This window comes from Pteropus vampyrus, unplaced genomic scaffold (genome assembly GCF_000151845.1).
Source record: "Pteropus vampyrus isolate Shadow unplaced genomic scaffold, Pvam_2.0 Scaffold509, whole genome shotgun sequence".
NCBI lineage: Eukaryota > Metazoa > Chordata > Mammalia > Chiroptera > Pteropodidae > Pteropus > Pteropus vampyrus.
In genome coordinates this window covers 448,398-473,590 of record NW_011889290.1, presented here as the reverse complement: position 1 = coordinate 473,590, position 25,193 = coordinate 448,398, and the positions used below count along the sequence as shown (strand labels likewise).

At 33.7% G+C, this 25,193-nt stretch overlaps 1 protein-coding gene across 3 annotated transcripts in view; it reads left to right on the top strand.

Annotated features, from left to right (window-relative positions):
• Positions 1 to 25,193, top strand: part of EXOC2 (exocyst complex component 2) — a 210,204-nt gene that overhangs the window by 83,902 nt on the left and 101,109 nt on the right. For all 3 annotated transcript variants that reach the window (XM_011383239.2, XM_023524910.1, XM_011383240.2), the window contains exons 8-12: positions 161 to 306; positions 441 to 522; positions 1,285 to 1,387; positions 5,897 to 6,015; positions 22,015 to 22,140. In XM_011383239.2, the coding sequence (XP_011381541.1) occupies positions 161 to 306; positions 441 to 522; positions 1,285 to 1,387; positions 5,897 to 6,015; positions 22,015 to 22,140 (576 nt within the window). The remainder of the gene's footprint in view (positions 1 to 160; positions 307 to 440; positions 523 to 1,284; positions 1,388 to 5,896; positions 6,016 to 22,014; positions 22,141 to 25,193) is intronic.

Below are 25,193 nucleotides of genomic sequence, written 5' to 3'. Positions count from 1 at the left end.
CCTTGAAAGATCTCCCATATAGCTAACTTTTGAAACTGTTTATTGAGTTTTAATGTAAAGCTATAATAGCAGTCTAACATTTTGTTTCTTTTGTCCAGTTACACATTTTCTAAATAAAATCAATGTTTATCTAAGTTAATTTTTTTTCCTTTTAAAATAGGAGCAAGTAATACTGCGGACACATTATTTCAAGAAGTATTAGGTCGAAAGGACAAGGCAGATTCCACTAGAAATGCACTCAATGTGCTCCAGCGATTTAAGTTTCTTTTCAATCTTCCTCTAAATATTGAAAGGAATATTCAAAAGGTAACGTACATATTTATATACCTATGGTTATAGATGTCATAAATTTTAAAGAGTTGTGAACATATTTTTTATCTTAACCAAATGTCTTCACTATGCTTTACTGATAGTCTCCAAAATGTTTCTTTATTTTAAAGGGTGATTATGATGTGGTCATTAATGATTATGAAAAGGCCAAGTCACTTTTTGGGAAAACGGAGGTGCGAGTTTTCAAGAAATGTAAGATTTGTTTATTGTTTGTAGATCATCTACTTTTCTTTTACAGGAGGAATGTGGAATGTATTCTATAAAGAATGTACATGTGTTTTCGTTATCTTTATATGGAACTTTTTTTAAAATTTAGAACAATTACCTCAAAAATAACATTATGGCTTTTCCTACTAAGATGTAGTGAAAATGAGTAACCACAACTGTAGGATAGGTTAATCTTGGACATTCTTTGCCACTTGTAACCATGATGTTATTAAAAAATCTTTTTTATTGGAAAGAATCAGTTATAAAGATTTTATAGAGACGAAAACCTACATTTGAATCTTTCCTCTTCAGAAAGATCAATATATTTATGAATTAAACTAAACAACTTTTGAAATGATCTCTAATGGCAGATTTACAGAAAATAAGAAAAGCCTAAAATGTCCTATGGTGATGCTTTATCAACTAGAAGAAATATCACAAGGCTTTATTAAATTTGTGAATCTCAAATCCATAAGTATTCAGAAACTGAATTTTTTTACTGTAAATTTTTTATTGTAAATTTTTTTATCGTAAATTTACATTCAGTGAAATACACAGTCAAATGCACATACCCATGTAACTCACACCCTAGACAGAATATTTTCATCTCCCCAGAAAGTTCTGTTGAGCCTCTTTTCAGTAAACCCCTATAACCCCAAAGGCAGCCACTGTTTTTTCTTTCCATAATTTGATTTTAAATTTCCATTCTGTAAATCTTGTATGTTCTTTCCTTTTTTAAAAAAATAGATTATGCTGAAGTAGAAACACGGATTGAAGCTTTAAGAGAATTACTTCTGGATAAATTGCTTGAGACACCATCGACGTTACATGACCAAAAACGTTATATAAGGTAAACCTTATGTAAGAATTTTCACAAATCGCATATATCTGTACAGTGCTGGATACTTCATCGGACTCTTAAAGCTAATTTGGGGAAAATTAGGCAATTGATGAAATGGTGAAAGGGAAGACACTTAGTATATAATGTAGGACACCAAAATTCTTTTGTATTTTAATGCATTTGCAAATACTTGCTCTGTAAAGGCAAGAAAATTTTGCCAGTTTGGGGTAAGGAAAAGTAGCCTTATTGCTTAGTCACCTCTTCCTCCTGCTCAACAAGGGCTTACCTAACTGGATGGTAAGGGTAATGCACCTTGTGGATACCCACAAGCTACAGAGCAGGTGTTCCCTGTATGGTTTAGAGTACAGTACTGTCACACACTGTGTAGGAAATTCTTCATGCCACAGGAGTGGGCTGTGGCTCAATAGTAGATAAAATTCTGAAAGATTTTAGTCTTGAAAAGAAAGTTAGAAATGTAAAAAAAAAAAAAAATAACAGTAATAATGAAAGTAATATATCACAGAATATGATGAAAAGGCCTTAGAGGGGAGTAGTATAGGATAATGGAACCAGTTATAGGGAACCAGTTATTCACTTTGGGTGACTGGTTTAAGTTTTCTTTTTAAGTTTATTCATCTGTGAAATGAATGGACATATTAACACAATCTACATCTTAGGATAATTGCAAAGATAATTAAGGATACTTTTAAGAATTTAATATAGCACCAGGCACATCATTAGTTGATAAATTACATAAATATACATAGTGTTACATACATATAGTGTTTATATCAGGATTTGGAGACAAAACATATAAATTATAAGCTTTTTGTATCTATGATTTAAAAATATTAACTTTATTTTCTGCTGGCATATTTTGAATGTGACCTTTATTCTCAGAATAGGCTGTTATTCAAACTTAATACCTTCCCACTTTAATTACAGAAGTTTATTGAATATTTCATAGTTATATAAAATGATAACTACATATATTTATGCATTTGGTTGTCATTACTATGTGACCATTGAAAATCATTTCTAGGTATGGAAAGAGGTTCTGACCTGAAAGCTGCTGTGTTTGTACTTGTGGAGGAGACAAGGCTCCATATTCAAACCCATATTCCTAGTAATGCAAGAGCACAGTAGGAGCATAAGCCATTGTCATCGTAGCACATTCATGTTGCTGAACAGGAAAGGAAGAGGAGGCTTTAGCAGTGGAGTAGAGAGCACTAAAATCAACTCGTGCCACTACTGAGCTTTTGTATTGCACCCGGACACCCATGCTAGATGCACTTTGTATATTATTTCAAATCCTCCAAGCCACCACACAGGGGCATTTGTACTGTTATACAGGTGAGGAGCCTGAGCCTCAGATTTTATTGCCTGTGCAGTGCACACAGCTAGAAGTAGTACTCCCATTTGTTGGCTCTCAAAGCCTATATTTGCTTTTCTCTAAGCAGCCTTCAAAATGAAGAATGTATTTTGGGATTTTTCTGGCTTGTAGAATTGTAGAAACTTAAAGTTGGAAATAAACTTTACGTTATCCAACTGCTTTTTTTTTTTTTTAATGTAAAAAGAAGTAGTGTTCCGGGAATGTTAATCATCTGGTCCAGGATCCAGTTGGTCAGTGTCATATCTGTGTTCTGCTGATTGTGCTTTGTATTTATTTTCTTGTTGACATCTATTAAATTTGCTGATAATATGTTAAATCTTATTGAGTGTATGATTTCTTTATGTAGTGAATTACCATTGATTATAGATAACTATGTAATTCTTATGACTAACCTACTAGATATCGTTTTAAAGATGATGGGTGTTAAAAAAAAGATTCTTTTAAATGATGTATTGAAATGCTTTTCTCCCTATTATTTTAAAGGAAAAAGAATTTTGATAAATATGTCCAGTAGTTAATTTTTAATCATTTTATTTTTGATGCTTTGAGAAGACACTGAGCAATTCTATTATCCTTTGTAAATTAAGTTTTTAGTTATTAATCAATAGGAAAAATAACATCACAACCAGGTTAGATAGCTGTTGGATTTTGGAATCTATGATGATAGGTACTGTGAGCACCGCATGGGGACAGAGACAGCTTTATCATCAACAGAAATACATCTCTAATACATCTCTAGTTCTCTTACATAATTGAAGTTATACATGATATAAGAGAAAATCAGATTACTACTGTATTATATTTTGTTCTCTATTTTATCTAATTAAAAACTTTCTGATTATTTTTACTCATTATTCTGTCTTGATCCATGTAGCTTTAGTGAGAAGCAAAGTTTGATATATTCCTTCTGTGTCAGTGTGATCTTATCCCTGGTAATTATTAAAAATTGTGTCATAATATAGCTAAAAACTGTAATTCTTAAATTTTAAAATATTGAGCCTATGCTCATTATCAAATATTTTAAATTTTCCCCTAAAGTTTTTTAAAAAGTATTCTTTAATGAGCAATTTTAAAAGAAATGGCAATAGCATGTATCATATTCTAACAAATATCTGCAAAATGAAACTAGTACTTATTTTTAAGCTACTTACTGAAAGAAAAGAAAAAAGCTACTGGATTAAGTCATGTAACCAAGGCCAAGCCTAGCACAGGTTGTATTTTTGAGTTGAAACACTGAAATTTCTGAGAGAACATATTTATCCTTTATACAATTTTTAATGTAATACTCATTAATAAGATAATAGGAAGAGAATTATTATTAAAATTTGGAAGAACCTAGTAACCATACTAAAGAGACTTACAATTTTAAAAGTTACTAAGCAAAAAATGCTTATTGCTGTACTGCTCGAGAAAAAGCCTTTATAATGGATCATTTACATTTTTATTCATTATTTAAAAACTAAAAGGAAGCAGCTTTCCTGAAAGGATATTCCTATATATTACAACTAATATAAAATCTGAGGATGTTATATGAGTGAAAGTGATAGGAGAAAGTACTAAAGAAGTATTTGGAGGCAAAATAAACCTACCTAAAGGGAATGCTAAAACAAATTCTCCCCACCAAGAAAGAATAAAATGACATGTTTTCTGGAGAAATGACACAACATACTAATTGTCATGTTTATATACCAGTCAATTAAAGAGGAAAGCCTTGTGAGAGAGGAAGAATCAGACTGAGTTTTGAAAGCTTTGAAATGAATTATTTATGCCGAGCTAAATGTTATTTGTTAGATTATAGTTTTTTTCTTGGGATGCTGTTAATTGAATTGCCACTTTCTCAATACAGACACAACCTATTTGTAGCCTGTACATAGTCACGGGGAGGAGGCAAAGGGCCAGCTCTCAGGGTCAGCCCTGTGCAGTGTGAGCCAGGCTGCTGAAGGGCCTTTTTTCAGGTTAATCAAATACTCAGTTCTCCTCAGAAACCAGGCCATCTCCGTTAGCCTGTGACGATCAGGGTCACGGTGAATAGTTTCTAAATGTGATGTCAGATTTCTTCTCAATGTTTTATTTATTGCTAACTTATCACAAAATATTTCTCCTCCTATTAGTTAGTTGCTAATTGGGATGCCTATGAGTAAGGAAATACTCAGTGATGTAGAAACATGGGAGAAAAGCATAAAGTGATTCTCTAAGTGATTAAGATTTGGTTACAGTTGTAACCATTAATTACAATTTATCATTGAACAAAATTCTTTAACTGTAAGACAGCTTATGGTTTAAAAATAATTTTAAGACAATAAATTCAGCTTTTGGAGTTGTTTTAATTTGATTTGTTATATTTATATATTTTGTGAGGGCTGACTGCCAAATCTTGAATAGTTGACAGAAATAAATCTATTTCAGTTGTCTATCTGGGTTTGGATATTTTATATACAAAGATGACTAAATATTTTAAGAACTATATTAAAACTGTGTATAATGCCCATCTCTATATTATATGTTCTAGAAAAATATTTTCTCAGTCATGAATTTGAGTTTAGACTTAGGGGTAAGTGCTTGTATTACCAAATCTCTTCATGTGATAAAATGGTCTTGAGTTTCAGTTGCCTCTTGTTTTGATTATGTAGAAAACAGTATCACACTGCCATCTACTGGCTGTATTTCAGACCAAAAAGGAATAAAAAACAATTGAAAAGGAATAAAAAAAATCAAAAAATTACTCACTAGATATCCTCTGCTGGCTCCCATCTGTGTTTTCTATAATGACAGAACTAAGTAGAAACACTCTGTGAACTAAATGTAAATACATATAAAGATAAGTTCTCATTGAGTACATAGGATCGTTAGTTGTCTTCGTGTTCTTTGTTGTCATTTTATAAAGTCCTAATTTTTTTTTAAATACAGCTTTATTGTTATTTGTTAAGTGCATGAAAACAGGTTTGAATGTATTTTATTTAGAACTAATTATTAGTGACTCATTGACAGCTGCTTTGCCAATTGATAAAAATTTAGGTTTTATTTTAAAAAAGTGATAATTTCGAAATATGCTAGCTTTCCTTTTGTCTTTATTTTTTTCCCGTATAGAGGAAACCTATTGGTCAGCTTTGGCCTTGCTTTTTCAGGTACCTGTCTGATCTTCATTCACCAGGTGACCCTGCTTGGCAGTGTATTGGAGCTCAACACAGGTGGATCCTTCAGCTCATGCACAGCTGCAAAGAGGGCTATGTTCAAGACTTGAAAGGCAAGGCCACTTTTCTTCCAGCGCATTATGCCATTTCTTATTGTCACATTGTGGAAATGCTTAATGATTAAAGGAATAATTAGTCAATTTTCTTGATATCTGTTATCTAGGGCATTTTTGTTTGTTTGCTTTTTGGCCTCTGGTAAGTATTATACCTGAATAACAGAACAGGGAAGAGTGAAAACTCTTTAAATATGCCTATTACTGTGGTTGACTGGCAGTATTAACAAAGGTTTGGTTTAGAAAACAGTTAAACTTTTGTGGGAAACAGCATAATATTAGAACTGATATTAGTCCTTGATAAATGCTAATAGTCCACTTACTATATTTTTCAAATATATGCTGAGCACTGCTATGTACCAGGCACTATGCCATGTACAGAGATACTGTGGTGAATAAAAGAGGCATGGTCCCACAAGGAATTAACATGTAACTAACCAAAAACAAAGTTGTGGCAAGTGATATAAAGAAAAATAATGGTATTCTAAGGGAGAAGAACTGAGGAGAATACTTTAGATGGCCAGTTTGGGAAGATGTCTCAAAGAATGTTCCATGTTAGCTAGGAACTGAAAGGATGTGAAGTGGTCTGCTCAGCCCACTCCGTCCTGAAAAAAGGAACAATCTTAGCAAGGTCCCTGAGGTAAGTTTGAAGGAAGAAGTCACAGCTGCATTCACATGCAGTTCTGTCAACCCACAAACACTGAATGTCCTGAATGCCTGCTATGTGCCAGCCACTGTTAGGTGCTAAGAAAACAGTGGTCAGTGTGGGAGACAAGAGCCTGGCTCTCATGAGGCTCACAAAATAGTGGGGGAGATGGACAAGGAAAGTGACTAGTAGAATACAGTATGCTACTTTTTAAGCCTGAGAGGTTCCAGATGCCATAGTAGCAGTTAGGAACAAACAGCATTTGATCCAGAATTTTGAGGTCACAGAAATGACATTCCAAGATTTGAAAAAATGACACATGTTTTGCAGTCTGTAGAGTATCTGTACTGGCTGGTTAAAATAGAAGTGGGGAAGGGAAAAGAGATAAAAACTATTCCAGGAAGAGAAAGTAGAATGTATACTGGGTTTTAAGCAAGAGAAGTTCACTGAATTCAAGGTGGCTAGAGTTAGGAGGCACTGGGTCCTGGATGGACTTTGTTAGCTACCTCATGGGGTTTGGACTTTATCCAGAAGGCATCAGGGGAGCCATTAAGGGTTAGAAGCAAGGGAAAGACCTGATGAAATTTATGTTTTAAAAGACAACTCTTGCTTCCATGTGGCGAATGAATGAGAAGATGCAAAACTGGATCATTGAAGCTGGTTAGAAGGCTGCTATGATGATTCAGGCATCTCGCCTGCCATGAAGGTGGTGGATGTGAAGAAGGGGGTGGATGGATTCGAGAGGTGTTCAGAATCTGACATCTGACCTCTGCAGCTAGTTAGGATGATGGCGCCACTGAGTTAGGGAACATAGAGGAGGAAAACAATTTTTTCCTTTTTGTTTGGAAAGGTTAATTTGGAGTTGTCTTACATGCAAGTGGAGATATCCAGTAGATAGTTAGATTTAAAGAGAGAGAGATTTGAAAGTTGTCTGCATATAGGTGGTCCCTGGGAGTTGATGCTTTCACCCAAAAAGATGAGAAAAAGAAGAAAACTTAAGACACGGTCTTGGGGAGCTGTATTTACTGGGCTAGTAGAAGAGAAGTCAGCAAGAGACAAAGAAGGGATGGTCATGGTGCTAGGAGGGAAACAGGAGGGTATAATGTTATAAAAGCAAAGAGGAGAAGAATAATCAAGAGTTTTAAAAGATGAATAAGGTATAGAGATGTCGTTTAGGTTTAGCACTGAGGCTTTTGTTAGTGACCTTGGCAAATGCAGTTGCAAGTGGCCCGAGATGCCAAATCGATTGCATAAAATAAGACATACTGATACTTATTAAGGTGTCCGGGAGTAAGTGAAATAACATGAGAACAGTCCTGGAACAGAAGGAAATATAATGAAGAGATCACATCATTTATTACAGCATAGTTTTGTTCTGAATTAGTTGGTGTAGATTTGAGTACTTTCTAGCTGTGATTCTTTTTTTTTCTAGTCTTGATTTTTGGAAAACCCAAATATCTCTTTTTTGATGCCACATCAAAATTCCTATTAATATCATTAATTATTTTATAGTTTTAGCAAGTGAAAATAATATCAAATTATATAGATAGTCTGTAGTCTCTGAGGGTATTTTTAGAGGGCATTGCATATTTATTTATTGAATCCGCTCTGTTAGGCAAGACTCTAAACGTTGAGTGCCCATCAGAATCCCCTTGGTATTTTTAAAGACTATCAATTACTGTCCTCTACCTCATTTATATCAATTATATTAGAACCTCTAGCAGTGGAGTCCAGGCATCAGAATTTTTTAGTGCTCTCAGATGACTTAGGTACAGCCAAGGTTGATAATCAGTGCCCTAGATTCTGTGCTAGGGACTGGAACTGCAGTGGTGAGCAAGACTGACACGATCTCTGGCCTCTTGGACCTTGTAGTCTAGTGGGAGAGAAATATTTTTAAAAATCACGTATTTATTCCATAAATGTAATTGTGAAAAGTGTTATGAAATGGGGAATATAGACTATTACTCCAGTCTAGTAAGGAGGAGATAAATCCAAGGAAATTTTATTGAGGAGGTGATATTTCTGTTGAAACTAAATGACGGATATCAATTATCCAGATAAAAGAGACATGTCCGAATACCTAGTAGGTTTTCAACAAATGCCACCTCATTCCTCACTCCACTAAATACAGTGATAATATTCTCCCGATACAAACAGGATATATGGTTTGGTAAAGGATTTTCCTCAAGCTTATAAGAAACAATCTGACTATATAATTTGGTTATGAGAATATTTGAGTTTCTAGAATGTGCATATAATACGAGGGCAACATATAGACTATTTCAAATTGGAAATTTTATGTATCTTATTGTCACATCCGTACCTGAAATATCTGATAACCAATATTACATTGCCAAAGCAATGTAATTACCTGATGGATTCCTTCAGGTAAATGTATCTACATATGTATTGCTATATATATTCATCCAGAACTGCTTAAAATCAGTGTTTCTGGAAAAAAAAAAATGATGATAGCTTATGTGTAACTGGAGCCCTACCTTTTTTATTCACTCTGACCAAGCTTGTTGTAAAACTTGGTTGTACGTAATTAAAAGAATGATGAGTGATGAGCTTTAACTAAAGTTATTTTCATAAGTCGATTAGGAAGTATAAACATAATGCTATACAGCCCTTTGAATTTCCTCTGCAAATTTCATGACAATATAATGCAAATTTCCTAAATTCATTAGTCACGTATTTATAGGTTATATTTTAATTTTCCTTTGACAGTCAGAAGAACATGCTTAACTGTGTCCTTTTTTGTTGTTAGCAAATACTACTAATGTAAACAACATGGATGGTATCCTAACATAATTGGAAGATAGATTTGTTTGAGTTCACATCAGAAGGAGTTTTTATTTTATTTTGGAGAAGTCCAAACATACTTAAAAGCAGAAAGGGTAATGTAATAATCTCTCATGTTGCAACAGTTATTAACTCATAGCCAATCTTATTTTATCTCTGCCCTCACCCTTGCCTGTTTCTTCCCCTCCAACCCTGAATTATTTTCAAAGCAGATCACATCATTTCACCCATAATTATTTCAGTATATAATTTTCAAAGGTAAAGATGGTTTGTAGAAACTTTAACCAAGACACCATTATCATTACCTAAAATATTATCAATATAAATTTATTAATATTATCAATTATCAAATTTATTAACAATACTCAAGTTAATTTCAAATTCAGAAGCAGTTTAATATCTCCAGGATATAAGTACATTAATATCGTGACTTTTTAACTGATACTCTGTGCAAAGACAAATGATAAAAATTGCATAGGTATAACAGAACATGTGTTTCCTGGAATGGAAAACTTAACCATTATTAAAACATGGTCCACTTGGCCACTTACATACTTTTCTGGTTGTTGTCATAAATGCATGTATGTGTCATTGGACACATATTAGCTATTTAATATGTACTTATCTATATAGCTAATGTAATTATATATAGTATAGGAATGTGTATGTATGTATACAGATATATACATATGTAAAATATTTGCCTTATAATTTGCTGGGAATAAGCACAATTTTTATTTTATGTATTTACAACTAGTTGTTCATGATGGATTCTTAATTAATATTTATGAGTATCCTAATTATATGTGATCTAAATGTAATATGGAAGAAAGACTCCTAAATATCATTTGGGCTTTATGCTGGACATCCTCTCATAATTGACATTTTAGATGTGGAAGAAATCTGGGAAATTATCCGTTTCCAATAGATGCTCAATAGAAGACTTTAGATCTATATTGCATGTGAGGAAAGTATCTCAGAGAAGCAAGGTATCAACTGAGCTTCTCTATGTCCTGAATAAGTGGCAAAGCTAGTGAGTGGTTCATATTTCTCTGCCTACCTTCTCAGGATCAGTGAGGTAGGACAGCAAGTTCCACAAGACCTCTATTTTTTTTTTGGAATAAATATTTTTATCAAACAGGATTTTTGACCTTGATGAACATGATAATGACAATGCCTACATTTCATCTAGCACTTTGTTATAAAGCTTTATTGTTTTTATTCAGATATTTTCGGGACCCTATTTTTAAAATGAAGGATAGTTGCATTTTAAATCTAAAGAATGAGTGGTAGGTTTTTGTATTATAATATCTGTACTTGGACTTTTTTTTTCGATTATAGCAGACATATAATATTATATTAGTTTCAGGTGTATAACATAGTGATTGGACATTTATATAATTTATGAAGTGTTTCCACAATTACTCTAGTACCCACCTGGCACCATATGTATTTATTACAATATTCCTTATGCTATACTTTACTTCCCCAAGACTATTTTGTAACTACTAATTTGTGCTTCTTAATTCTTTTCCATTTTTCACACCCTCCCAACCCTCCTCCCATCTGGCAGCCATCAAAATGTTCTCTGTATCTCTGAGTTTGTTTTCTTCATTCATTTATTTTGTTCTTTAGATTCCATATGCAAGTAAAGTCATAATGGAATTTGTCTTTATCTAATTTACATCTCTCAGCACAGTACCCTCTAGATCTATTCATATATTTGTGAATGGCAAGATTTTGTTCTTTTTTTATAGCTGAGTAATATTCCATTGTGTACATCTACCACCTCTTCTTCATCCTTTCATTCATTGTTGACACCCAGATTGCTTTCATATCCTGGCTATTGTAAATAATGCTGCAGTGAACTTATGGATGCACATGTCCCTTTGAAGTAGTGTTTTGTAGTTCTTCAGGATAAATACCCAGCAGTGGGATTACTGGATCCTTCTTTGTCTCTTGATAGCACCTTTATTTTAAAGTCTATTTTGTCTGGTATAAGTTTTGAAATGCAGTTTTTTTTTTCTTCCATTTCCATCTTCATGAAGTATCTTCTTCCATCTCTTAAGTTTCAGTCTGTTTGTGTCTTTTGATCTGAAGTGAGTCACTTGTAGGCAGCATATATAAGGATCCTGTTTTCTTATGTAGTCAGCTACCCTATCTTTATTAGAGCATCAATTACATGTCTATTAACAATTACTTTGAATGTAAATGGATTAATTGCCATTTTATTCATATTTTTTATCTTTTTCTTTTTTCTTCTTAATGAATTTCTTTCAACATTTTCTGTAATACCGGCTTGGTGGTAATGAACTCCTTTAGCTTTTTCTTATCTGGGAAGCTCTTTATCTGTCCTTTAGTTCTAAATGATAGTTTTGCTGGGTAGAGTAATCTCTGTTGTAGGTCCTTACTTTTCATCACTTTGAATATTTCATACCAGTCTCTTCTGGCCTGCAAAGTTTCTGTTGAGAAATCACTTGACAATGTTAAGGGAGCTCCCTTGTGGGTAACTAATTGCTTTTCTCTTGCCACTTTTAAGATTCTCTCTTTACTGTTAACCTCTGGCATTTTAATTATGATGTGTCTTGGTGTGGGCCTCTTTGGGTTCATCTTGTTTGAGACTCTGCACTTCCTGGGCTTGTATGTCTATTTCTTTCAGGTTAGGGAAATTTTCCATCATTATTTCTTCAAATAGGTTTTTGGTTCCTTGCTCTCTCTCTTTTCCTTCTGTTACCCCTATGATGTAAATGTTGGTATGCTTGATGATGTCCCAGAGGCCCCTTAAACTGTCCTCATTTTTTGGATTCTTTTTTCTTGTTACTGTTCTGATTGTTTTCTGCTACCTTGTCTTCTAAATTGCTGATTTGATCCTCTGCTTCTTCTAATCTGTAGTTTATTCCTTCTAATGTGTTCATCATTTCAGTTATTGTAGTCTTCATTTCTGACTAGTTCTTCTTTATGTTTTCTGTCTATATTTTTATGTTTTCTATCTCTTTGTTAAAGTTCTCACTAAATTCATCTACTCTTCCCCTAAGTTCATTGAGCATCCTTATAACCAGTGCTTTGAACTCTGCATCTGGTCGATTGCTTGTCTCTATTGTTGAGTTCTTTTTCTGGAGTTTTTTTCTGCTCTTTCACTTAGGATACGTTTTTCTTCCCTTCCTGGCTGCTTCCCTGTGTTTCCCAGTCTTAGTAGAGTGGTCTTACGTAGTAGGTGTCCAATGGGACCTAGTAGTGCAGTCTCCCTTGTCACCTGAGCTGGGTGCTGCAGGTGTGTCTCTTGAGTGGGTTGTATGTGGCCTTCCTGTTATAGGAGCCTTGGTTTGCATGTCAGTGGGAGGATTGACCCGCAGGCTGATTCATTGTGAGGACTGACCGGCGAATATGGGGAAGGAGCTGTTGTGCAGAGGCTGACTGTACGGAGCAGGACTGGCTTTAGCAGAGCTCTGGTACCTGCCTAGTCCGCCCTTTGGGTATGTCGTCCTAGGATGTGGCCCTGGGTGGTGCTCCAGCTAGGTCTGAATCTAGCACTGGGCATGTAGGCCCTGGGGCTTCCTGGGAGGGCCCCCATCACAAGCCAAGTTCAGCTGCAGCCTGTGCCCTGCTTGTGACCACCTGACATGAGCCCCTAAGCAATCCTCAGATGGCTGCCACCCATGCTGGACTTGGAGGTGCTTTGAGAGGCCAAACTGTGAACTGAAGCTGGCCAGCCTCCACTAGTGTCAGGCTTGCGGCTGCTTAGCAAGACATATAGGGCATGCAGAGGCCAGATGCTGCCTGTTTGGATTTTATGAACCTTTGAGAGATTTTAGGAAAGTCCACAGCATGAAACAAGACAGGCCATTTGCATGGAAGAACCACTGGAAGCATCTTGAGTAGGCCTGCAAGTTGGGTGGTGTGGTAGGTATTTCAGTGATAACCAGGATGGGGTGACCGATGTTAGCCAGGTTGATGGAGACTTGGATATGACACCCACCTGAGTGCACACTCAATGCTGGGAGGACTCAACCAAGAAACATTGCCTTCTGCCAGCACTTCTGCCTGGGAGAAAGCTGCCCTTCCAGCCTTCACCCTGAAGCCAGATAATCCATTTCTTCCCAGTATGTCCCTGGCACCTTTCAAGCTGCTGCCCAGTGCTGGAGCTCAGAGCAAATGTGTCCATAAGCGAATAAGTCCATTTGTTGGCCCTTTAAGAGGAACTCCAGCAGCCCTCCATCTCACTCAGCCATAATCTCTGATTGGTTTTCACAGCCAGAAGTTGTGGGGACTTCTCTTCCCAGCAGTGGAACCCTGGACTCTAGGGATCCTGGTGCGGGGCTGGAATTTCTCACTCTTCTAGGGGCCCTCCGCAGCTGAGATATCCTTCCCAATTTTCAATTGCCTAATGTGAATGTGGGACCAGCCTGTTCTATGTCTTTGCCCCTCCTACCTGTCTTGTGGTAGCTTCTTCTATATGTCTTTAGTTGTAAGACTTCGATTCAGCTAGATTTCAGATGATTTTCAATGATGATTGTTCTTTAATTGTAATTTTGACATGGTCGTGAAAGGAGACAAACACAGTGTTTTCCTACTCTGCCATCGTTACTGGAAATCTGTACTTGGACTTTACCATTGGAGAAGTGAAATGGTTGTAATTACTTAAGTAAACCCAGAGATATAACAGTGGTTAAGAGTTGAGACAGTCTCGTGAAATAAAATACAAAATTTAAATAGACTGTAAATATTTCTGACAGAAAAATGTTTCTTACGTATTTTTAAGTCAGGCCGATATTTATGCAGACATTTAATTAACATACAATTTTTTTTTTTTTTTTGTCTTAAAGTCTTTACATGGTAGTTTTGGGAGAAAATGTTAATTCTATTTAATGTTGTGGACTTCAGAGAAAATTTCTTGAGCAAAGATGTTGATAGATTTTAGATTTTCAGAGACAGCAATCCTGTATAACAAAGCTACCTTTTCCAAGACAGATTTTTTTTTGTGTATGAAGTATTTGTCAGAAGAGGTAGGTCATAAGGTTGATATTTTTTATGAGCATGGCAGTAGATATTTCTCTGGATTCTAATTTTTATAGTAATAATACATACCCCCCCCCACACACACACATACACATACACACACATACACACACATACACACATATACTGAACCAAGTGGATGGCATCTTCCATATTAAAAACACTAGGACATAAGAATAGGAGATTACCATTGTATCTTAAACACACTTTGCCATTTATCCTCATATATTCATTTAAAGATTAACATTTTAAAAACTCATCTTTAAAGCTTAAATACTAATAAAAGAGTTTGATTTTTTTCCCAGCCTGAACCAGTTAACCATTTACTTCTGTTCCTCTATAGTCAGAGTAGTCCTGTGTTCTGAATTGTTACATATGAGAAACTTTTACCATCTTATAAGAAATGTCATTTGTCTCTTAAAATTCCAGTGAACTGGATCCAAAATTAGACTAAGTCTTCATGTTTCTTGCCAGTAAAAGCCTTTGGTTAACCCCCTACTGATATCCTCAAACAGGACTTTTAAAGTTAGCCTTCAAAGGTATTTTTTTCTTTGTTCTAAAAATGTGTTTAGGTCTTAAAATATATGTTGGCTATATTTAATAATTTGAGGGAAAAGGCATCAGCCTGCTCACAGAGTAATTATTCCCTTCTTTCAGATACATGCTTAATTAGAACTTCCCAAAAACACATATTAGAATAGGGGCACATTAAGGGATATTTAGAATAGGAGCAATAAGTTAAGTAATCAAGATTCTTTAAAATAGTCACACAACAGAAGGAAATATATGTGGCTCAGATTCTCTCTGAAAACTTAGATATATGTCATACCTGAAAGTTTTATTCTGAATCAGTTAGTTATTGAAGAAAAATAATAATATTTTAGAGGCTGTGCTTAGTATCTACTCTATTATTTCAAACATTTGAGTAGATTATTAGATTAATTACTTGCTGCAATAAAATGTTTATCCAGTGATCTTAAAATATAAAAAAACTATACATATTTCCAACTCAAAAGTCGTAAAATACATGCATAAATTATATTTTGCAATTGTATCTTAAACACACTTTGCCATTTATCCTCATATATTCATTTAAAGATTAACATTTTAAAAACTCATCTTTAAAGCTTAAATACTAATAAAAGAGTTTGATTTTTTCCCCAGCCTGAACCAGTTAACACAATTTTGAGTTTACACAATACAGCTAAACTATATTTTTCTTGATATTTCTTGACCTTTGTATACATAACTCATAATTTTTTTAATTAGTGGGGTTAATAAATATAATTCTGATATTTCCATAATGTGAGGTTAGGCAGACTTCCTGTACACTAGATTAAATTTTAACTTCCATTAGAAAACTGACAATGATTGATCAAATTTTCTATAGGACTAGAAAAATATGTCCATGGTTAAAAAGATAGTAAAAATGTGTTGTTATACACATATTAAATATTTTAATAAAATTATCATTTTCATTTTAAAGTTGTTATAATGAGGCTGTACATTAGCAAGGTTTTTTAATGAAGTTTATTTTCTGGAGATTAAAAATAATTTCTTTCTTGAATGTTTATCATAACAGTCTGAACCCAGAATAATAGAAGTTGACTTAAAAGAAAAAAAGGAAATGCACAACTTCAGCAAGTACTGATATGAGAAATTATTTTGATTTTTGCTGTTTCCCTATAAGTAATTCCTTTTTGATGTAGATTACGCAGCCCCAGCTTTATCTGCACACTTGTTCTTTTGCATATTGTGACTACAGAGTATTTTTAAATTGGCTTTGGAAGATGAAGTGCATCTAAAGGCTTCTAGTGAGACTTTATTTGCTTTGAGATTTATAAGCTATAAGGTATATAGAAGAAGGTAGATTCAGGAGAGAAGTAGAAGAAAAGTACCAATTTATGATTGCAAAAATATCAAAGTGGTGGTCTGATTTTCTTTTCCCTTTCTTTGTCTTTTCAGCAAGAGAAAAAATCCCTGGTGATATTCAGTGTGCCATGAATTAGATTTACAATTAATTGTATACCGTTAGACTTTCTAATGCATACTATTAGAAATTGTCACTGTTGTTTATAAATAGAATAAGTTTATATAAGCAGTTAATTACCTGAATGCAGATTAGCCGGCTTTTACATAATGATTGTAGATTTTTTAAATTTAATTTGAAAAGAATTTTAGCTTCCAAATTAACATTAAGGCTGGTAATTAATATTGGTAATTTAAGTAGTTTTTTAAAAAGTCAGTAATTTAAGAGTTGAGAATTTGATTTACGTTTTGAATAGCATAGTGTTCATTTGTAGATCCTGCGTAGTAAAATAACAGCTGTTGAATATCGTAGGAAAGAGTTGGATTTAAGTTCTCTTTCCTTGTTTCTTCTATTTTATACTAGATTCTCATCACGTTACATTGAATGAACTATCTTTGTTAGATCAGACAGGCCAACAAGACTTATGTCAAAAGGACCTTTTCAACTTATCTTAGCAGCTGGTTCTTTTCTACTGTCTTGGCTCACTGTATATCTGGAAGAAGACTTCTTGCAGCTGGTAGCCATTTCAAGTCTAAACCATGTCCCCTATCCTTAAGAGAAAAAATATTTTTGACAGTAAACATTAGGCACACATCAAATGCTAGCATAAGTGGGTAATTTAAATATTCACATTACGAATATTTTAATTCTGCATTGTCATTTTTATAATAATGCTATTATATATTCTAAGCATGTCTTTACTTAAATCTATATATCTATATATATGTATAATTTCAAGAAAAGTATAGTACTTTAATAAAAACAAATAATTTTGTTTTATTCACCTATCCAGCTTTTTATACCTATATAGTTTGCCTATATAGTCACTGTTAGTTAATAAATGCTTCTTCAAAGTTCACACCTGTAGTTTTGCTTTTAAAATAGTATTCCTTTCTTTAACTATTGTTTTCAATGATGTTAAAATACATATCAGAATTGTTGGCTGGAACCTGATACCCTAAAAAGTGAAGTGAGGTATGTTAAATATGTCTCTTTTTGTTTAATTTAGATTAAATAATCCCCTTTAAATTGAGAAAATGCTCCTATAGAAACTTTAAATATGTATATATAGGAGCATAAGATCAAAAAGAACATTTTTATCTGTTGGCAGAGGTCTAGTTTGTGAGGAATTAGTAATTCTGCCTTGATATAGCTGCCCTTGCCCATCCCCTGCCCCCCCACCCCCCATCCCCCGCCAGCATCGGCAGTGAAATTCTTCTGTGTGTTGTGCTTGAAAGGAATCCCATCCTGCTTGTGTCTGTGGAGGCTCCTGGCCCCGTGCGTTTGGTCAACAAGCAGCAGTGGGTGGTCGTACTGTGCCTGGGACAAGGGCCTGCTGTGCTCAGGATAATGTGTTCAAAGGTGTTTAAGGGCAGTAAGGAAGTCAGCTACCCTTCTGAGAGTCAGAGAGCTATAGAACAGTATTCTTCACTCTATTGTAGACTGTGAGAAAACTTGCTGCAAGAGGCTTGAAGGATGAGAAAATATAGTGAACTTACCTGGCTACATGTTCGCAGGCTTTGCTGAAGAAAAGTCTCTTCTGCCCTTTATGTTATATAAGGTCTTTTAAGCAAATATTGACATATTCGCATTTAAAATAGGAAAAACTTGTACATCATGAGTTGAAGGATTTGACTGATATGTGATTAAGGTTTCCTAGAAGACTTATAGAATACTAGGTATAATAATTATTTTCTATAGTCTTCTTAAAGATACTATCAGTTTTTTGTAGGAATCAATATTTTAATGTAAGTTTTTGAGCTTTGCAGAAGGTCTTTCCAGATCTGTAGGTTAGCATAAAACTTTAGTAGAAATCTCGCAGCTGTTGGGAAAAAAAATAGCAAATGTTTCAGCTTGTTAATAACTAATCATGAAAACCAAATAATTTTGATCTTATAAGCATTTATTTGAGTGTATTTATTGGTTACTCTGTTAAATGTCATTAAAATATCCAAGCTGTAGGGTGCATAATAAAAAATACTCTGTAATTCTGATGTTTTCACTGTTTCTTTTTTTTTTATTGCCTTTAATATTTTCTTGATGTCCTTTTAAGGATTAGTTTTCACATTGCTCCTCTGTGTAGAGGCAGACTTTTTATACAGTTAGATAATACCATTAATCAGTGTCCTAAATGGTAGAAATAGTGAGCAAAATAAGTCTATTTTCCATTTTGTTCTCAGGGGTGATTTAAAGTTTCAGATTTAAACTTTATGTACTAGTATCAGAATTTTATAACTGAAAAAGTCTTTAAAAATTGCATGATTTCAAGCCCTGATTTTTGTAGGTGATAAAGCATAGACCTTTTATGACTTCTCAAACTAGATGCAAAACCTCATACCAATTGCATAGTTCATGAGACTCTTGGGTAGTATTAAACCCTGCCCCAGTTTCAAATATGGAGAACAATTTGTTAGTCTTAGCACAAATGAAGGTGGAAAGGATATAATCCTGTTTGATAAAAGGCTTTATAAAGTTTTTTCCATCTAGAGAATAATCATAGAAACAATTCATTTCTGGAGAAAATTTACTGTCAAAAAGCCAATGACTTCTCATTTTAATGCAGTATTAAGTTTGAAAAAGAATTGTCAAGTGCAGTTTTATAAAAACTTTAGTCTGTGTCACCTGCATAATGTCCCATTGGAAGCTGACATTCTAATGAAAAAACAGAAGTGTACGTGCAGTTGAATACTGTCCATAGCTGGATATTAAGGGGCAGATAATTTAGGTTTTCAGAGAAAATATACTAAGTAATATCATTTTCAGTTGCATGTGGTCTTCACATAAATCAATGCATGATATTATAAAACTTCATAATTATTCATATTCTCATTTATAACCATGTTTTGTATAATGTATGTGTATCTCTTAAACACATCAAGAGATATTGCTATCATATTGTGAGATAAAAGAAGAGAAAATAAACTGATTTCTTGTAAGATACTTTAAAACCTTTTGCTGATTTTGCTACAGAAATTGTTTTTCCTGTTTTTTCATCTTTTCGGGAGGTTCTTTTTAGTAATGCTTTGTTATCAAAACCACTTCATATTTCTAGTAATTTTGTAAGGTAGAAATACCAAGTCACGTAATTTATGTTTAAAAGGAGTCATAGAATCCTCAAGTTTTTAAGATAGATAGATAGATAGATAGATAATAATTTCTGACAACTGAGATTTAAAATGTTTTCATTTTAAATCCTCCTAATTCACTGTAAGATAACTTATCGTAAGACCTTTTTTTTTTTTTTAACAGAGAAAAAGAGTAGAATGGGAAAGAGAGAAACATTTCTGAGTTAATTTAGTTTTCTGGGCTTGTGCATTTTTGTGCAGTGCTGAAGCGCTATCTTCTGGTCACTCAGGAAAAATACATTTTGCAGATTTGTTTCGAATGCTAGTTAGTCCTGAGGGTGTATATGCTGTTCTAGCTTCCTGCTGCTGTAGCGAACTTGCTGGTAATTTGACATTACCAATTAAGAAATGAGTTCATGTTAAACTTTCTTTTCCTAATGTCATAGAACATGACACTAGGGTTTCTAATAGAAGAAAAGCATATTCTTAATACAGTTTATTTTATTAAAGAGAAAAGTAATTCAATCTTTTAACAGTTTTCAAATTCAAGATTTACTTAAACTACATAAATGTCTTAATCTTAAACCATTTAAATTAAAGTTATTAATGTACTAGTTATATGGAAAAACTTTTTCTGAGGAATTACTTAAACAATAGTAGTTGAATTTTTTGTAGGAATGGTATGTAGTGTGTTTCTAGGAAACTAGGAAGTCTTTTCCTTTTTAGTCAAAAATTTATAGTTCTGAAACCTTTAAGAGTAACATGTAACATTTTAAATTAAAGCATTCTCTTCTTCCACCTTTTTATATAAATTATACATTTTATATAAATTATACATTTTATATAAATTACACATTTTTATATAAATTTTTTAAGTGTTACTAAGTTCAATCCCATTTATACATACTTTTAAGGTGTGTCAGAAACTTGGTATTTTGATATTAATTTCCTAAATTCTACAATTAATAGCAATGCTGACTATATAAACTTTAACGAAAATGTCGTAAATCAGTAAAGCTTCCACATGACTTCCTCTTTAATGTAGAAAAAATCAAGTATGAAAAAGTATTATTTCTTCATTATATTCTTTTACTCTGTTTTCTTAAAGTATTGAATTATATGAGTCTTCTCATAGATATGTTTTCTAAAGTAGAAATGCATGCAAATAAAGCATTTAGCACAGTAGTTGAAACACAGTTAAGTGTTCAGTGAGATTGTGTCCCACTAAAAAAATATGTTTAAATGATTTAATTTCTATTTCTGTAAAACCTAGCTGGTAGAATTTGTGAGGATATGGGGAGATATCTCATATTGTATCATGTTAAGTGTCTCATGGTAGGAAGAGCCTCCATAGCTCTTTTTACTGTATTTTTAAATTTATTTGTTGCTTTATTTCTGCCTCCATCACCAGAATGTAAACACCTTGAGAACAAGGACTTATCTTTCATTCATTCACCTCATCCCCAGGGCCGGTATAGTTCCTGGCACATAGGAGATGTTCAGTAAATACTTGTTCAGTATTAGTGAATAGCTAACATTATCAGTAGCATAAAATTATTATTTTATAAATGTGTTTTATCTTTTCTACCTAATAACGAATCTATAAGCTTTTACAGTTCTTTTAACTTGTAAAATAAGGAATAGAGTTTTTATTGAATAATTTGATATCAGTCACTCAGTATATATTGAGGGAGTTATTTGCAGAATGTCTAATGACTATGGACAGAGATATGTTATTTAATCTTTATCCTTAAGAAGATAGTATTCTGATTCAGAGATGGGTAATACTTTATGGGGTAGCTATAATTCAAGTTGTATTTTAAGGAGGAGAGTTTAAGTTGATGTAGAGGAGGAATGAGTAAGGCCATTTTGGCAGAGAGGATAGGAAATAAGGCAGAGAAATGTAAGATGCATTTTCATACAGAGAAAATGCATCTTAAATTTCTAGGATCCAAACTAGTTGGCTGGCATCAGGAGTAGATATAAAGAAGCAAATCCCACAACACAAAGAAAGAAAGAAATGGGATTTGGGGATTTAAATTTTAAGGGAAAAGTCAAAGATTTGTACTATAACTCCTCTCTATTAAAAGAGTCAGAACTCTACAACTTCCTTTTCAAGTGCCAATTTGTTTTTTAAAAAATGATTTCTCATACTTTTTTTTTTTTTTCCTGGAACAGCCCCCTCCCTAGTTTTGCTGAACATACAGTCTAAAATGATGCATAAGTTTTACTCCACAATTTGTTATCTCTCTATATTAAGCCAGAGTAATGGATTGAATCCTCCAAATCTGTCATAGTGGGAATGACTTTTAAAAGTTATTTAGGGAAATTTGAAAGAATGGAACAAAAAACTCAAGAAATAACTCAGAGAAGCAGTCCATTCGGTAAACTAAGTATGCACATGTAGAACCTAAGAGAATGTCACCTTTCTCTTCCAGATATTCCAGGACTCCACAATACCATGCTGGATCTGGATAATGATGTACGTCCCTTAGTGTTGGGCCATCTTAGTCAGACAGCATCACTGAAGAGGGGCAGCAGCTTTCAGTCTGGTCGAGATGACAGTAAGTATACTTCTCCCACTTTGTCTTTGAAATTTATACTTATATAATTTCAAACATTTTTCTCTTGGGGAAGTCCATTAGTTGTGTTACTACTGCTAAATATTATTGACCATTATCTCTTCTACTTCTCAAGTAATTAAATGTAAAGTATTTAATTTTTTTAAATTATTAAAAATGTGATTAAATATGAATAAATAAATGTAAATAATTACAAGTAATTAAGTATAAATAATTAAAATGCATTTTACATTATACGTTAAATATAGGCCATTTGATTTTTTTAGTAAGTTATTGGCCACAGTCAATGTTTATTCCACATATTTAAACTCTAGTTTTTTCTGTGGTTTAATTTTTAAAAATATGCCACAGAAAAAATTCTGTGAGAACATCTTTAAGATGAAATTGGCAACAAAAGTAATTTCTGTAATCAGTACAGAGAAAGACACCTTTTCAATGAATTTTAAAATTTGGTTTGGAATGGATTACTTGGTAACTAAATTATTTGCTAGTCTTTTTTCATGAGATAAAGCATCTCAAATTCTAACTATGTTATATATCTTAACTTTCTAAAGCTGTTATTTATTTATTGTTTTATTTACCTATATGAGATATAAAATATATTGGTTATAATGCATTCGTGTGTCAATAGGATGCTGTTAGTCACTGGTTATTTATAACTTCAACAATAGAAATAAGAATCCAAATAAATAGACTATAAAAGCACTTTACATTAAATTCAAATACCTCTAAAATTTATTTGGAAGTATTTTATGTTATTCTTATAAATGTTAGAGTAAGGAATTTTTTTTTCAAGTTTTTGTTAATAAATATGAATGAATGTTCATCATAAGAACGCCTTGAAATTAGATGATTCATTTGTACCAAATGCAAGGCTTCCATGACTCTTGATATTCCTTCATTTTGTCCTGTTGCCATTCACCCAGCCAGCCAAACACTAGTATAAACAATGGAAGAACAGAAATGTTTGCTTCTGCATACTGTGGTACAGCGTAGCCCTCTAAGCATATATACCCAGGGTCTGACCCTGGAGTGTAGTCTACCAGAGTTTTTAAAAAATATTTTCTTCCTTTAATTAGTAGGATAAATATATCAGGTCTAAAAACCCTCCACATAACTCCTTCCGTCTTCTTATGTAATTCACTGTCACCGGTTATGGGCATGTTAATAGAGTAAAATAAATTAGAATTTATACTTGAGGCTGACTATAATGAATTATATCACCTTGAACAGTTCAGATTTAGACTACCTAGGTTTTGTCAAGCTTCTTGGATCTATTTTATCAAATTCTTGAAATTTTCATCAAATTTGAAAAATTATTTGGCCACAATTTTCTCAAATATTTTCTATTTTCTGGCACTACAGTTACGTGTATGTTAGGCTAATAGGCTCTTTCCCCAACTCCCCAATTTTTCTGCTTTGTGCTTCCTTATGGAGTCAATTGTTATGGCTTCAACTTCTCTGATCTTTTATCTGCAATGTCTAACCTAAATATTTTAGATAGTGTATTTTTCGTCGCTAGAAGTTCCGTTTTGGTTATGGTTCACATTTCCCTGCCTTTTGGTATGGCTAATTGTTTTTATGTTTTCTCAGCCACTGTGAATATCCAGTATTGTGTCTGGGTTTTGTTGTTTTGTTTTTAAGAGTACTAGACTTCGTTTTATCAGTTACTTATCAAGAAATTTGATCCATTCAAGGCCTACTGTTAAGTTTGCTAGTGCAGGTCTAGAGTTGCCTTCATCCTAAGGATACTTCAGCCCTACTACCTAGGCATGACCTGTTGGGTCTCTACTGAATGGCCCAGGTAATTGATGAGGACTATGTTCTCAGGTTGTTAAGAACTAGAAAGTCTCCCTGCTCTTTCTGACCTCCAGAAATCCTTGACCTTACACCACATATGCATGACATACTACTCAGTAAAGGCTTAAAAAGACTTTTATGAAGATTTTAATGTAGCTCCTCCCTCTTTTCTAGAATTCTTCCATGCATTTTCCAGTTACTTCTACCTCTTTAAAATCCAACTCAGAAAGGCCACTGAGCTTTATTTATGTTTCTCCTCCCTTTGCTTCTGTTGTCTAGAAATTGTCTGCAGGCAGAAAACCAAGGCAACTGTGGATTCACCACTCATTTCCCTTTCCTGTTGTTCAATGTCTGGTAACAGTTGTTTATTTATATATCTCCCAGTTTTCTAGTTGTTTTTGACTGTAGGTTAAATCTGATTCTTACTCCAACATGGCTAGAAGCATAATATAATCCAAATTTATTTTCCCTAAAATTGTTACTCGAAATTGGAACATTATGAAAGATTGCTTATGGTAAAATAATAGGCATTATTAAAGTAGAAGAAACTGAATTTTTATATATAATCAAAGCAAAATTTATGGGCCCACATACTTCTAATTTCTATCAGAAAAAAAATTGTACATTCCTGCCATTTCCCTCTTACGTTTTTTTCATCAGTCTTAGGAAATAACTCTTGAATTTCTTCTGTTAGTGATATAGTGTATGGGAATTAACCAGGACATGTTTGATTCAGTAAGAAAATCCAAAATTGTTTTTTAATTATAATGATCAGAATTTAGGTGAAGTAGACTTAAAAAGAATGAGGGGAAAGGATTCTTATTACATACATACATAAATCGTATAAAGAATCTGCTAGTAATCAAAAGATCAAATGAAACACAAGACTAAGAATTGTTCAACTTTTGTGGAAGCATGGGGTAGTGAGAGATGTCTCCAGATCTCTCCCCTTGAAACAGCAATAAGCTGAACACCTAAAACTCAACAAAAAACACCTAAACTGCACACCAGCACGTCTGAGCGTGGGGTCTGCACATAAGAGCTACCACAGGTCAGAACCCCGGGTGTCGGGTGGTAGACTGGGAGAAATAAAGAAGCTGCCTCACAGCTGCCCGAGCTCCCTGCAGTATGGGGAGGGGTGAAGGTGCGGGAACATCCCTTAACAGCCCTGCCTGGGACTGCTGTAAGCTCTTTGCGCTGGGCGGAAAACAGAGAAACAGGACAGGACCGCAGAG